The sequence below is a fragment of the Rhopalosiphum maidis genome, chromosome 1, assembly GCF_003676215.2.
Source record: "Rhopalosiphum maidis isolate BTI-1 chromosome 1, ASM367621v3, whole genome shotgun sequence".
NCBI lineage: Eukaryota > Metazoa > Arthropoda > Insecta > Hemiptera > Aphididae > Rhopalosiphum > Rhopalosiphum maidis.
In genome coordinates, this window is record NC_040877.1 from 82,626,171 (window position 1) to 82,643,712 (window position 17,542).

The following is a 17,542-nucleotide window of genomic DNA, read 5'->3' on the forward strand; positions in this document are numbered from 1 at the left end:
GACCACTGATTTAAAAAATATATTAGTGTTTACCAGAGTTAGGAGCTTAGTACACCATACCTATGACGGTGCATTATTTGTGTTGACTGTATATAATATATTATTATATACTTAGAAAAACATAATAGGTTGCGGGAAAGTCTATTTAACAATAACGTTTGCAGTCGTGTAGCATAATATGTCTGTACTTTATTTTGTAAACAGTTTTAAACAAGTGCCTACAACCCTTACAAAATACGTATTGAGTTCCAAGCCCTGAATTGATAATACCGATGTACCTACGGCAAATATATGATGATCAAATAATAAGCAAAATTATTGTTCAGTTTAGCGTTATTTAAGGTCCAAAATAACGTATAATAATATTTAATTTATTTTTATTGTTCATTTATTACGATTATTATATTTGTTTAAAACATTGAAGTAATGAATAACTCTATCTATTATTACTATTATAAAATATGTGATAAATGTTATTCCTTTAAATAATTCGACGTTCTTATGATGTATCAATTACCTACAAATATTATCGATAACACATTATTAAGAGAATGTCATATCCCGCATAACATTGTCTGTGCAACTATAACTATAACAACTTGTTCTCGCATTATTATTGTAGTTTACGTTAAACAGTTACAATGGTGTATTGTTATAGCAGTGGTGTAACTGGGTAAAAAGTTGGAGGAAGCAACAGGAAAATATAATTTATTTACAAAAATCGAAACCGTAATCAAATTATTTGTTTTCACACTAGTCTTAAAACTTATTTTATGACTAAGAAACAAATCGAAGGTATTCATGTATCGTTAAATAATATTAAAAGTTAATAAAACAGGTGTTATTATTTGTTTGAAAAAAAATTATGCGATGATCATACTTTATTCATAAAATTGTATTATTTGGATTATCTTTAAAACCCATATAATAAGATGACGTTAACAACACGTCAACATATTCTATAGCAAGAGAAACGTAAATAAAATATGTTCTTTAATAAACAATAATTAATGGAAAAAAATATTTTAACTTTTAAATGTATGCTAAATACTTAAATGTATTGTATTCTTACTTTACTTTAGAAGATTTAAAGAATTTTTCTGTTAACATATCTGGAGTAAAGACAAAATTATACCTTTGCCTAGTTTGTCTGCCATTAAAATTTCAGAGGGGCTAGTGATCCCCCCCACCAAAAAAAAAAAAAAAAATAAAAAAATTATATAGTGGTTGTTATTTTAAAATCTATTAGAGTAGGTAAATAAATTATTATCCAACTTATACGTAAAAATATGATTTGTATTGTCTCGTTGGTTTTTACCATATTTTAATTTTTGACCAAAGCGTGATGAGTACATAAAATATTATAAGCATAATTTAGAAATTCTTATCTCACTAAAAAATTAAAAAAAACTAATGAAAGAACACGACATTGGAACGGCTGAAGGTAAATTTGCCATATCTATTTATAAGTTGGAGAAATCTAATGTCTTCTTAATCAGTTGAAAGTTAGGTTAGTTATCACAACAATATTATCTATAACTTATAATCGTATGATTTACTCGGAACTAATAAAAATGATAAAATAACATATATAATTAATATAGCAATGTATTTTTGCACACTAGCAAGTATTGTTAAAAGTAAAATAATCATTGTAAAGTGCAAACATACAGTTTATCATTGTGCGTGTTGCGTGTATTATAATTTATAGTACCTGTTTAATATTTGCAATTTAAGTGTAATATTAATTATTAAATCAAATTAAAACACAAACGATTTAAAAATTATATCTGTTATTGATCCATAAACATTTAATAAATTCGTCCGAGTAGCAAAAACACATTAATAAATCAATAAAAAAAATTTTCAGATACTGCCTAGGTAACTGTTTTACTGTGTTTGATTTGCTTCAGCGATTGTAGGGTCGCGACGAACGTACAAAGTTCGAAATCTAAATTATTTTTACATTGCGGTTTTGAAGTTAAATAAAACCATGTTATCAATTATATGTTTTTACTACCATCCTATTTTAACCCGGTCTCGTTTTAACGTTAACAGTTTTATAAATAATATTCGAATTTTTATGTGAGAAATAAACTATAATAATATTATGTAGGTACACATTAATTATGCATACATCTATGAAGAATATGCCTAAAAAATGTATAATAATATACATTAAACATGATATATGCTTAATGCTTATGTATAAAATAAATTGTATTCATAGCAAATAATTAATCTAGAGGATTCTGCTTTTTAAATAATAATAAAAAAAATATTATAAAATAGTAATTCTGTAAACTCTGAGCAAAATGTAAATAATTCAATAAGAAATTGAGCGATTAACTAAAAATATCTAATATATTACATTAATTTCTACACAAGTATGCAAAAAGGTAACAATAATAAAATAATTAGGATCTCCGCATTATAAAACGTTCGAATATTTAATATTTTAATCAGGATTATTCTAACTTGGTATAGAATAGAGAAATATGATGCATTTACATGAAATCAGGGCCATTAATATAAATCATATTCAAAATGTTTTTAAAAAGCCATTAGGGACGGTTAATGCAGGCGATCGATGATGAATAATCAAATGTATACATCGTAGGTACATGCATGTGGCTATTGTAATTCTCATGAATCGATTTATGTGTCAATGGACGAATTTATTCGTTTTTAAGTGTTTGAAAATCACCACACGTTAATGCGAATTCCCGTGTTAATATTAATCACGTTGGCCTAGCATCCACTGTATTCAATCTTCGATAAAATTATTTTGACGACAACCTACAGAGGTAAATAATATCGGTGATCATGTTACATTTTTAAAACTTAATTTATGTTCTCCTGTCTTATAAATAGATAATTTAGACAATATTTTTCAATATGTTATGTATAGGTATCGGGCAATACTTACAAACCTATTTGTGCCAATTTTTGAAAGTTGGTAACTATGAAATTGTATGGTGTAATTGGTATAATTAAAAATTATCAAATTAATACAACTTGTAGTACATTTACCTATGTACTTAAAGTAACTATTTTAATCATTTACTATTATTTATTTTTTATTATTATTAATGTAGGTATTCATTGTTATAAACACAGTTATAGTAAATTTTTTTAAATCCCAATGGCTGTTTGGTTTTTATAATAAAAAACAAAAACTAGGCAAGTAACCGCTTTGATGTACAATAATATACCTATGTTTCGAGATATTATAATATACTTAAAAATGTAAAGTAACCATGAATGTTATTGAATAACAACATTTAAATAACTGATTATATAAATACTTAAAATACGTATACTGTATAGAATAATGATTTTATATTTTCAAATTTTTGGATTTCAGTAAGAACTACTTATTAGAAACAATGAATAAAATTGTTAAGTCTTAGGTATAAAAATTGAACATTTTAACTATAAAATCGTATTTATATTTTTTAACTACTAAGAGGAATATCTTAAATTAAATTTTTAAGGAATTGTATAAAACCTAAACATTTTTATCAACACATTTATTCGGAAAAAAAATATATAGTAATAAGAATAATGAAAATATCTGTAAATAACTTAAAATTAATCTTAATTTTTGAATATTTCATTGAAGACAGTAAATGATAATTTAAGTAATATTGAAATGTTTCAAGTATATAGGATTATTCATTTTTGAATTATAACATTACAATATTACGTAAAACTTTCTGGTTTCCTACTTTTTTTTTCAAATTAAAGAAAAATATTGGAAAATGTTCACTCTGAAACCCCACTTTTTTAATCAGATTCACTTTATTACTATTTTATTACTTATTAAAGTATTTTTACTGTTTCAAAATATTTTATGTGAATATGTGATACGCTACAGTGTTACACCCTACACTTCGGCATAGATGCATTTACCTAAAACCTATATATGGCCTATAACAATTGAATCACTGTCGAAATTCACATCTCGGCAAAAAGTGATTCCCAAGTTCAGTACTTTGTTATAAAATTTGTTCAGATTAGAATAAAACTGAAGGAAATTTTGGAAAATATAATATCAGTACAAACATGTATTATACAGGAGGGTTTGAGGATTCAAATCTCCTGCGAAATGTTTTCAAAAAAATATTTATTATTCGACATACAATTAAAGTAAAATATAATTTTGAATTTGTTTAATAATTATATTGTGTATGATCTGACTAAATACATTCATGTTCCACTTAACACATATAACACATTTACAATCCTTATACCTAGTTTATATATTTATCCTCGCTGTATCCGTCGGTGTTGTATTTACAATAAATTCATAGCGTTTAATGTATAGATACGATGTTTTAACTAGTTCTTGAAACATTATTTAATACGTATTTAGTATTTATATTTAGTATTCAATACATTGACCATGGACTTATTATTTTACCTAAGTACAGATAAATATTATATACTAACGATTTTATTAGTCATTATTTCGTTAAATAAGTAACATAATTTACGTATTATATCCTTGACAATATAAAAATAAAAAAACAATATTTTTTTGTATAACCAGGGAAATGTTATTAACATTTTTTACACATAAAAAAAAAAACGTGGCTAATTGACTCCCGCTGAAAAATACGTTTTAAATTTCAAAATAATTAAATGCATGGGAAAAAATCAGGTGGTCAAAGTGGCGCAAAATTTAGTACAAAAAAAAATCAAAATGTTTTTAGGAAAAAAATTTGCTAATGGTTTTTAGAATGACAAACAAAAAAATTAATGAATATGTTGGACAAAAAATAGTGGGTAGAAAAAATAGTAATTAAATATTAAACTGTGTGTTATCATATTCGTAACAATAAATTCCATACTAAGATGATAATAAGTCTGTCATAATTTAAATTTTAAATTTTCTCTCCAAATGTATAGACCAATCGCCTGATTCATGGGTTTTATTTCATGTGCAGATTGGTAATCTGGTAATCTCGGACCGCAATCGACATAACGTGACTGTACCACATAATATTGTATAGTTTGCGATCCAGCGATGACCACAATACGAGTGAAAATCGACGGTAACCGCTCATCGGATTCGTTTATTTAGAAATAGAGTTTTACCGAGAAACTATGATAATAACGTCGTAGTCCGGTTGGCACATGACAAAATGTGATGTCAGAAACAAATATAAAAACACATACCTATCCATCCAGGATCTAATAAAAAATCGGTGATACCTATTATAAAAGAAAAACCACTTTATACATCATATTCTATATTTATGAATTATAAACTAAAATAATATACTTATTACGAATTACATCATGTTGCCCGAATTTTCAATTATTTTGAACCGGACGTGTTAATCTAACTAAAGGTGCCCTATTTTGACCTGGTAGACAACTTATCTCTGAGCTTTGCTTGTGTGGACTACGGAGATTTTCGATTATTTATCTAATGACTTCAAAAAATATATTTTTATAATTCAGTTTTTTGCAGGATAGAAAAGGCAAAGTTTAAAATTCAATAAATAAAAAAAGTTCAAAAATTATAAATGCTAAAATATATTTTATGGTTATATTTGAAAAAGAATAGTTAAAATCGATCAGATCATTTAGATTATAATATAATTATAAATTTTGTTCTCATATATTAAATTTTATTCAAATCAGTAATCACGAAATGTACAATACCAAACTTTGCACATAACGCATAATGTATTTATTTATATTATAAACTATGGTATTATACATATTGTTCAATATTCTTATTTTAATTGTTAACATATTTTATCAATAGACGATAATTATACTTTGGATTTATTATTTATAATTTATATCGTCATATAATAAAATGATTCTTAATTACAGCAGATAACGTTAAATTCAACAAGAAATAGCTAATTTATTATACTATACCTAGGCTTGTAATCATCATTCAGAGGTTTAATTTTTTTTTCTCCATAAATCTGTGAGAAATATAAAAATAATTCGCATATTTGTTCTATTATCTATAGCCCTGTAGACTATAATAAATATTCTATCATCAATTATACCCGAGAGTTTTACCTATATAATATTATGTTAGTTTCTAGCGTATATGGTAAAATTGACACAAAAAAATTTGATAAATTAGCGGTTCAAGTATTTTTTTAACAGACAGACATATATATCATAGTTGTAATTTGTAAATAATAAATATACGTATGCATTGGTGTATACGTGAATATTTGAAGGCAACATGTGCGTATATATTGACGAATATGTCTAATGCCCCGATGTTTATATAGTTTTTTTTCTTTTAAATATAATCATTTACATATTGAAGGATTTCTATAATAGGTTAATTATGTATATCTTTTTAGATGATTGACTTACGGCGACAATTAAAATTAATTTTTAAAAAGAGTTCTTGGCTATTTAGAGTAAATTAAGATAAATTGGTAAAACATTATTTTATCCAAAATATTCATAAAAAACCTTAACATTTTCTGAGTGAGTATTACACAGAAAAAAACTTCATTGAGTTTAATTTGCCAAAATGTGTACAATTTATTATCAATATTCTATATCACGGTGGCGTGAGCTTACCGTGAATTTGGTTTTTGGTACCTACAAATATTATTATTTAAAAAAAGTAATAATAAATTTGTTAACTATTTTCAATAGTGTTCAAAATAAAAATTAGAAGTCTAAGTACCTTAGTGTGGAAATAAGGAACCTGAAAATTAAAAAATAAATAAATAACGTATACTTAATGCGCTATCTAGTGATAGAAGAATGCGTCGGTCACTGATAGCTTTTCGAGAGTACACCGAACCGTTGAGGTAGATGTCATTGCCGCGTCTTAATGCGTCGATTGGATACGAAAAACGATGAATCACACTGTTGGAGGTACGTATCACACCATATTATACCATATTATATTTATTGACTAGAGATGGGCAAGTGATAATTTTTAAGCTTTCATTTTAATATTTGGGAATTTATCCTACAGGTAACAATTAGCGTATATTGGGATTTATATTATAATATCATTTATACATTGCCTGTTCTTTTTTTTTTTTAACAGATGGGTTTATTAAATATGGAAATGATTTGATTGTTTCATAATAATTTTCTATAATGTGAAATTTGTTTTTGACCTTCAGAAATTAGGAAAGCTGAAATTGTTAATTTTAATTGTGTTTGGCTGCAATTTGTGCATTTCATGTCAGGCACAATTTAGAATCAGACCATCAAATTGTAAACACGAGTCCCTTCATGAGACTACTTTTGAGTCTTTTTATTCTGAACTCTTTATTAAAACTTTTAGTTTTACTAGAGTTCTATCGAGTGTTTTATTTAGTTTATAACCAATTTATAGTTGAGTTAAGTTTTAATAATGACTTATTACAAATTAATATACTTCAATTGCACTGCTCTGGGAAAAGTCATACGATTCCTCCTATCTCATAAAAAATACTGATTTGAACCTAACTGTATCGATTTTGAACAATTGCAATTAGTCAAACACACTATAAGTTATTTAAAATGTTAAGAGTTAACGTACGATGTACTGTACCTAGACATATTTTAGATAGGTATTATATATTTTTTCAAAAGTTTGTGAACTAATAAAGGAAAATAATTGAGTTATAAATTATAATAGTTATTAATTACCAAATAATATAATATTTAACTAAAAAATTTATATTTCAATAATTTTAAGAAAACGATTAACTAGTTAAAAATAGCTTAGTTAATTTTGTAAGTTTCATCTGCGTCATAAAACGGTGCAAATATGTAATATTGTACAACTTTTAAATTGTATTAAAATAGTTTTGTTAAAAATGCATTCAAATGACCCATTTTATAACACACTAAAATATATGATATTATATAGATCACAATATAATTAAACAGTTTTTATGTCGTTTTTATTATATAAATTTTATTTTTTACTTATCCCGTATGGTAAAGATCTGTTGTTAGAAAACCGATAGTAAAATATGAATCTTCAGTAATTGGTCATTATTTAGCGATAATGACTTTTTATTAAGCTATAGTGATGATTGGAAATCTTTGTTGAAAAATAAATAAAAGAAAAAATCTTTTGTGAATTAATTGAATGGCGTGGTGGTTTTTTACTTTTCATATTATATATTTTTATATTTATCAGAGACTCATTCAAATATTGCTACTGTTGCAACGCTAGTATATTACATAGTAATGTATTTATGTATTATATATATCCTCGTGTTTATGAGTATTTAAGCCTCATACATAGGCAAGAAATGCTTGATTGTTACTGCTTGTTTGATGACCTTATAATAATTATATTTAATATTTTTTGTAAAAGTTAGTTTTTTGGTGTACATAATAGAGATATTAAAAATTAGCCAAGGTGAATTCTGTTTTAAATTTTACTATATTATGAATTTCCTTACTTAAACTGTATATTTTTATTCTTTAATGATAAATTGTATACGTTTTGATTGTTGCGAGTTATAATAATGTTATGTACATCAAATAAATTATTTTGATTGAATTAGTTCAATATATTTATTCTATTGGACACCATAGGGCATTTACGAGATTGAGCAGCCTTATAATAACGTGTCGTTTTAATCTACGATTCAAAATCTCTGTGGTAAGGTTAATAATAGCTTATCATTAAGACATTAAATAAAATCAATATTATAATATTATAGTGATGATATATTAAATTATGTATATCATATTATAAATAATTTTAATTGAAATAAATACTGAACAGCTAAAATAAACTATACATGACTATAATACTTATTATACGATAAACTTTTTGAAACTGGTAATTTGAACACATTTTTTTCGAATCATTATATAAAACAAATTTAATGTAGTTGGTATTTTGTGCTAAAAGTTTTCAAAATAATTGAGAAAAATTAAAAGAAAAATGAACTCTGCTGTATAGTTTTTGTGAAATGTACTTATATCTCGTGATTAATAAGATCAGTTATCAGTTAATTGATGTGTTAAATTTGAATTTAGTGATGACCGATTGATATGCATGGTGTGTTATGTTGTATTATTATCATACATGTGTATAATAAATTAATAACTAGAAAGTTTAAGTATAAAGGCAAATCTGTAACTTATAATAAAAAAAAAAATTATTGCAAATATAACAAACCCATCTGAAATAAAACAATTAATTTTTTATTATACAAACAAATTCAAGTTATTGAATTGGAAGAGTTTTTTCCTTTTATTCTTAAATAATTTTTAAATTTAAATTTAAATAGGGATTTTTTGATGAATTTTATCCAAAACTTGATGATATTGTTGTTCCTTTTTAATGACATTTTTAAGTCGTTTAACTATGACGAGTAAATTAAAATAAAATAAATTTTATATTTAAATTTTTATCTTAATATGTTAGATATTATTAATACTATACATCATTGAAGGCCAATTTTAAAATAACAAAATTAATATATTTAAAAAAAAAATGTTTTATTTGAATTAAAATTAAAAACAAATTTGGGCATATAAAAGCAATACATCCCCAATTTCATCTAAAGTGTAAAAAAACAAATAATTACATTTAATTATCATATTTTATTTTTATTGAGAACTTAATTCAAAATGTTTACTTAGAATTTTTACTAGAACGATTCTTTGTAATTTTTAATTGTTGTATTATATATAATAAATATGACACAAAATAAAAATTTATAAACATAACAGCTCAAATAATTTTCTGTATAGCAAATAAATAAAATAAATAATTGCGCTTGGAATTGTAGTAATACAAGTATTGAATTATAAGCAATGAAAGTGACAAGAGTTATATTTTATAGTATTATATATATATTTTATTTATTATTTGATACAATATCGAGAAAATTCTCGTTTTATATCATTATTTCGTTTAAGACAAACATTTATTAAAGTTTATACCCTGAGCTTTGTTAACTTGCCGCTATGGATAGTAACCCAATCAGCCGAAATCTATGAAAAGAATAAAATAAAATACGTATTCGTGATATAAGTATATTATAATAGATACAAAACTTAAATAAATAAAATGCCATTATAAACGTTCTAGTACAGTAGTACCAGATGTGCATCCATCTCGCATTAACCGGGTAAGAACAAATTACAAAATTATTAATTTGTCTCGAGACAAATTAGATCAAATCTGATATAACATTCTACGTTATTCGTATAAAATCATTATTACCAGGTTCATGTTGGAACTAACAGTAAAATCCCAAAATTAGTTATAATTTGACACATCACATAGAGAATGCAGGTCTTTTTGCTTGGCCGACCCATGATTTAATTTGAGGTATTTCCAATATTTTTCTTTTATGCGCTTGTAATTTTGGACGGCTCTCTAAAAGGTCCACTTTTGCCATAAAGTTCAAAAAATCTAAACAAGCTACAAAGTATATATCAGCCCAGGACAACTAAAATAAATAAAACAAAACAATGCAAATATCGGTTTGAACTTAACAAAATAAATGTACTGTGGATAATTAAATTAGCATTACCTTTCCATTTACAAAATATCCGTCATTTTCACTTACAGTATTTTCAAATTTATTCATATACAACGGAATAGTTTCGTTTATTAAAGTTACATATTTTTCAGCTTTAGATTTTTCATTTGGATCAAATGCATGTAACGATAAAGCTATGAAAATAATAAACAAATACACATATTTATTATCATAATCTTAAAAATCAAAACTACCATTTTATATTTTACCTTGTCGTAAATCATTAACATTATCAACAGCAATATCGATCATTAAAGATTCCCAATCATCGCCACCTGCTAATCCAGACTTTTTTGATAGATAGCGGCATATGGCTATTGATTGATTCAATATTTTACCATCGATTTCTAAAATTGGAACTTTTCCGAATGGCATTGCTATAAAACAAATAAAGTAAATTATATCATGATGAACTTTTAAAGATAATTCAGGTATATTTTATAGCCCTATAAAATATACTGAGTATTTACATGCATAATTTATATACGTAATATCCAATTAGAATAGATTATGAGTTTTTTTTTTTTATAAGTACATTGTGCATTGATTATATATTTTCAACGTACCTAATAGATATATTTGTATTAATTTCGCTCTATTTTAGTTATTATTATATTTTTTCATAAACTAATAAATATTTTGCTTTTATTATAAAATTATACTATATAGAATAAAAATAAAATCATAATCTACTAAAATACTTAAAAATAATATTGAATTTTTTTTTATGTTTCTTTAATTAATTTGTGTGTACATTTGAATATTTATATAAACTTTTTTTTTCACTGTTACTTGCTATCTAATTATTCACCACAATCATGAAATGATAAATTAATAAAATATTAGCATTCATTTAAAATGTTTTCATTACTTACTGGGTTTGATTGATGGCCATTGTTCACGTTCGAACCGAAAATCTTCAAAATCAATTTCTAAATAAGCCAAGAGAAATCTAATAGGTTCTGCCAGTGCAGGAAAGTTGAAGTATGTGAGTTTGTACACCGACATTTTTTCTGCTAAACTTCTTTCTATTAGTTTTAAAATTGTTTTTACTTATTTTTTGTTAAATTGTTTGAGTGTTTATTTTTAGCAGAACACCATAAAAAACAGGTGTTTAATACTACTCAATAGTAATATTTATGCGTAGCTTACAAAAGAATAAATAAAATAATAGATATTTAAATAAAACAGTCAACCATTCTGCACTACTGTGTCACTAGACCGCAATTATTATAATAATTATGTTTTAATATTTAATCGTTCGTTTATATACAAATGATGAACTATAAAACATACTTCTTACTAAATATCATTAAATATACTCGTCACTTGTGGCTGTTGTTTATAACATATTTGTGATTTATTTATTTATATCAACAGATTAAACAAGTATCATAATTTCAAGGTCATTTGCGTTTGGCTGACAATAGTGACAGAGGTGGTTATGAAAATAAAATTGGAACTTCTCTGAAACTCACGAAATATTTATCATTTTAATTTACCTACACTTTCCGTGTATGAGATCATTAATCTCAAGTGGCCAATGACGACATTCGGTATAAGTGTTATTAAAATGTATAATATACCCACTACATAATCGTAAACAATTAGCAAATTACCGCAATAATACTTGTATTATAATTTATGTCAGAATCATGAATATTTTATGAAATTACACTAATTAGGTAATGAAGTACATTTGATACTTATATACAGTTTATATTGATTTAAAAGCAAATAAGTTACATAATTTATCCATTAAAGATAAATTAATTTATAATTACCTAAACTAAACCTAAACTGTTATTCTGCAGAATGTAAAAACAAAAAAAATAGCTTAATATTACCATAGTTTATTTTATACTTAAGTACCATACTTTATTTCAGATTCTTAGTACATTTTCTTATTAATAATTGTTATATAATAAATAATCTCACTGTATATTTTTGTGTATTATTGCAGGTTTAAGATTTCACCGTATTTTTTTTTATTTTATTAAAATCAAAATATTATAATGATTTACTATTAGATTTATAATTAAAAACAATAAATATTAGTAAAATATTTATTATGGAATTAAAAAATTATAATATAACATCATTAAAGAGGTGTCTAGTTATTCTAATTTTAGTGAGACTATTTCAGTTTAATTGGATGATTTTAAGATATGTTAATTGACCTTAATACCTAATTACTATGAATTATTTTTATATCATATAATACAATTTAAATGATTTCGGTAGTTAAATATACAAATTTATTACAATCAATCTATGATATTGTCTATTAATAGATGATCAATTTTTAAAATTTGAGATCATTTCATATAAAAAAAAATTTGTCATAAAATAACTTACTTATTTTTGGGTATCTCCTAATTGCTTTACGAGTTGGAACAGTTAGCTTAGAGTACGTTTACTCTGAAATCTATTGTAGCGTAGGATATAGACATAAAAAATAGACAGGTTTAAATAAGTGTTATGTTATAATCAAGTATAGCAATATTGATTCAACAGATCTTTCCTTTTTGTCGGCTTAGAACGGAAAAAAATAGGTTAACTTAATCCAAAATGAATGATATAATTTTCATCAAAATAAGATATATCGTCATAAATTATCACCACATAAGATAGTTTTGAAAATCAAGCAATTAACTTATACAGCGTATATAAAGCGCCATCTAGTAACAAAATGTATGGCTATTGTAAACAATAGTGTTGATGAATTATTTTGTACGTCTACGGTAGATGGCACAACCTTTATCGTCCAGTCACGTCTACTGTACATAATGACAACTCTTGAAAGCCCCTTTAATATCCGCCGTTATCAGTCAGCAACATTACAAACTTCAACAATTCATAAATAATTAACGACACATATTCATGCGATTCGTGGTCGAGTGACAGTGGTGGTTTTTAAGGGGAACTCAACTATTCCCACTCCTCTGGAATCGTTAGACGTGTTGTCTAAGACATAAGAAATTCGTCTACTTAAACATATTTTTACAAACTCGGGTTTCGCCTTCTTGTAATTTATTACATGAATTATCGTATGATTATTAATAATAACGTACATACATCAATGATTAAGTATTTATTATTTTATCACGCGCGTTAGATAAATAAATAAATAAATAAATACAATGTGAATAAATCAATAGGCTTATTGTAGACAAATAAATATATTTCGTGTGCATAACATTGTCGTAAGATATTACGTACGGGACACGCACTTTACCGTTAAACGAATTCACGGGTTATTATTAAATGACAATTTATCGCGCACCGGTGTAGCGCGTATGTGCATGTTTAAACGTGAGTGATTTGTGCGAGTCGCGAGCAGAACGTTCCTATATAATTTTGACGCGTGATCGCCGTATTTGAACGTGGACGAACTTATTTATTAGACACGAGCTAGCTGCGTTTTCAACCGCTGCACGTTGCGCGCGCATTACCCGAAACTATTCGAACGTATTGTTTTTGAAATTAAAATACGAACGCTGTCGACCGCAATAATGTAACGGTGTAACGGTGTAACGGTTGTGATGATACGGAATAGCAGGTGACGACACCGTAATATAAAATTGTACGCACACGATATTTCGCGAAAACACAGAATTCTACGGAAACGGTTTAGTGAATAATAATACGATTATATCATCTTCTATTTAAATATGAACTGATATAGTAATAGGATTAACCGTTTTCGTAGAATTCTGTGGTTTTACGAAAATACGGAATGTTTTACCCGTAATACATATATCACACGATACAGTGTTTTCACCGCACGCTAAACCATACAGGTACTTACCAGCCACTAAGTCGTGTTATTGTCGCATTACGGTCGACGACATTTTTATTTAATTTCAAAAATAGTTGTTCCGTAAAATATACATTGGAATAGTTCGAGTACTATGCGCGTAACGAGTAGAAAATACAAATTGTGTCTATATAACACTGTGCAGCAGAGAGCAGTTGCCTACTCAATACATTGTTTTTTTTTTTTTTTTTTCTATCATTATTGACACTTTATGATAATATTGAATTTTTTAGTTGCACGCGGTGGTGGTTTTACGGGTGGGGGGAGGGGTGTGTTTATATAATATTGTAAAATTTATAATAATATAATATACCATAAGATAATTTACTTTTTACATATGATTTTCCAGGGCCTCCCCCCCCAAAAAAATAATGTTGAAAATCCGCCACTGCGTTGTTTAATTTATTACTAACGAGAGCGTTACATTTTTCTCGAAAATATAATATGTATATTGCATGTACGTCGAAACCGTCGGAAACTTTATCTGTAAAAACCGCGATTACGCGGAAAAAACGATCGACGTCAAAGCTTTCCATTAGCGCCGACCAACGAAAAATATCGCGGTTATCCGGCTTGCCAGTAACATGTACATGTGGTCGACGGATATTATATGGACCGCAGTATTACATCTACCGTGTTGACCGTGGTTAGTAATTCGGTTACTATGGTTCACATCGGTATAACGGTCGGCGTATTCGTAAGTGGGCACCACTATATTTATCCGCCGTCCGCCAGTCAGTCTTAGCTCTTGGGAAAACGTTAACATGGCTGGCCTATTGGTACTACAATCAAGATAGAAAATGTTCATAAAAAATTACACGTGAACCCGCGGTGACTGCAGTCAGGCACATATACAAAAAAAATGTCCGGGGGGGGGGTTTACGAAATTTAGCAATACAAATTGTACCGCAACATAATAAAACAGTTTTTTCCTCATTACTCGAAATAATTTCGGGGGGTTCGAATCCCCAACCTTCCCCCCTGTGTACGTGCCTGACTGCAGTAATATTTCATCGTTAGCGTAGAAAATCCACAAATTATGGCGATGACAATGTCTGTTATAGTCTATGCAATATCTATATAGATATATCTAGAGACTGTCTTATCTTGGGGTGAGCGGTTCTGTTTGGTTTATATTGGTGAGTGGTGACACAATTATTATTTATTTATTCGTTTGACACGTATGACGAACGCCAGTACTAAATAATTTCTTACTAGGTAACTGTAACAGTATAAACTATTATTATTATATCTGACATTAATAAACATTCTATGATTTAAACAAAATATATCACATTAGATCAAATATCGACGTCTAGAGAATCCAACCAGGCCACCGCCTCGGGGGTCACTTTGGTGAAGTCCTCCGAATCTCCGTCGTCGTACCTTCTTAGTCGGCAGTCCGGAATGTATTTAGTGTTGCATCGGCTGTATACTCGTGCGCCGCGATCGCACTCCGGGCACTCTCTAAACTTCCTGTTCGTTGCGTTTTCCTCACAGGTCCGCGCGTATTCGGTTGTGTCTAACCCAGATTTTCTTACAGGGAGGTCCACGTTTATAACTGGAGTGCGTACGTTATCTACGTGGATACCTCCGGGTCTCCCTCTCGGCCATTTAGCCTGTCACGCGTGTGGGGTGCTTTTCCTCGCCTCAGCGTTGATCAGAGCACTCTGTAGAAACTGATACAGTGAAATATTGTTATTTATCATTTACATGTCATGCAGCTGCAGGTTTACGTGTATTATAACACTAAAATATAATAATAAATTATTATGATCAAATTACTCGTATTATACACCTGCAGTATTATATTACATATCAAAATATTTTACTAATTTGTATTGTTAACCTTCTCTCATATAAAAATTTCAAAATTGTTTATCAATCAAAATTAATTTCGTCATGTTACAATATTAGATAGAAAAATAGATCCAATCAAGAACAATAAACAGTTGTTTTACTAAATTGTAATACATAATTTATAAAGTACAAAATGGTTAAATATTAAAGAACTCAATGTTATAGTTAAACAGTAAACAAATATATTTTAAGCACGATTATGTCATAAAATGTGCATTAGATATAAAAATATATAAGCAAAAATATAATGTCCTTTATTTGAACATGTGTGAAATACATTTGAAGGTTGTAGTATTTTCTAGGTAAAGCTACGATGGTTACCTATGCCAAACTTTGCGTGTTTATAATCAATCATGACAACACAGGTAAAAATCAAATCAAAATGACCAATGTAGTTACATTGTACACCAAATATTATCAAATGTATTTAGATATATTTTATAAATTTAAATAAAATTCACAGAATTTAAATGTGAATGCGCATTCTGTATAGTAAAATTATATAATATTATTATCTCCAAAAGTTCTGTCATTTAGTCCTTCGAATACAGACCGCGTACAAGCGTTATTGTGCGTGACAAAATGTAAAATCGTGAGCACTCAAGTTGTACAAATTACGTAAAATCGTAAAATAGTACAAATGGTGTATAAATACAATCGCGTAATATTATTAAAATAAATTTATATTCGTCAGTCATCGTGACAAAAGCAAGTATCACGTGCCTGAAGTCAGCTCACCAACGACGAACATAACTTTAACATCAATAATACAATCATGCCAAAAGTTATTAAATAGTTATAGCAAATATACGAGTATTTTCATAACTAACAAAATATAACATCTAAAATGTTCAGACAAAATATAGTACTTAATGTGCACATTACTATACAGTTTTTAGACCTGTCATACCGTTTTGAGTACATTTATAATAATACTATTTTATAACATGATTATTATACGAGTATATAGGAGTTATGGAAATTTAACCATATTATAAAATATGATAATGACTATTCGCTTTGTTACGATGCAATCTAGCGTTGTCTTCAACACCCGTTCATATCCATACATTATTGTAAAAACGCATTAACCACTGTAATAAAATATACTAATAAACGTCGTTTACATATAACAATATGTAATTTAGTGTGTTAATAATTATAAAATTATTGTGGTTCCAATTCAAAAATTTTACGGTTTCATAATATTATACATATACGATGTACACTTTATTATTAATTATTATTTATTACAATAATCTTTTGTATTTTATAATAATTATTATTATTTTTTAAATATTATCGTGTGACACTGCGACTTATGATATTTTATTTGTAATGATTAATT

At 26.9% G+C, this 17,542-nt stretch overlaps 1 protein-coding gene across 2 annotated transcripts; it reads right to left on the minus strand.

Annotated features, from left to right (window-relative positions):
* Nucleotides 1-9,796: 9,796 nt before the first annotated feature.
* LOC113559431 (glutathione S-transferase-like) lies at nucleotides 9,797-11,816 on the minus strand. Of its 2 annotated transcripts, XR_003405975.2 has the most exons (5): nucleotides 11,390-11,816; nucleotides 10,724-10,891; nucleotides 10,506-10,648; nucleotides 10,193-10,421; nucleotides 9,797-9,960 (listed from the first exon to the last, which is right to left on the minus strand). XR_003405975.2 is itself a non-coding variant. In XM_026965253.2 (4 exons), exons 1-4 carry the CDS (start codon nucleotides 11,520-11,522, stop codon nucleotides 10,248-10,250), a joined length of 618 nt encoding a protein of 205 aa, XP_026821054.1. In that variant the 5' UTR covers nucleotides 11,523-11,816; the 3' UTR covers nucleotides 9,983-10,247. The 2 variants fall into 2 exon arrangements, 1 of the variants encoding a protein (XP_026821054.1); XM_026965253.2 differs by lacking the exon at nucleotides 9,797-9,960 and having other exon boundaries at nucleotides 9,983-10,421.
* Between the last annotated feature and the right edge of the window lie 5,726 nt (nucleotides 11,817-17,542).

Coding starts and splice junctions, on each gene's coding strand:
- LOC113559431 (XM_026965253.2), bottom strand. CDS start 11,522: ATGTCGGTGTACAAACTCACATACTTCAACTTTCCTGCACTGGCAGAA. Junction 10,649..10,723: donor TGTTAATGATTTACGACAAG/GTAAAATATAAA, acceptor TTATTTTCATAG/CTTTATCGTTACATGCATTT. Junction 10,422..10,505: donor GATATTTTGTAAATGGAAAG/GTAATGCTAATT, acceptor TATTTATTTTAG/TTGTCCTGGGCTGATATATA.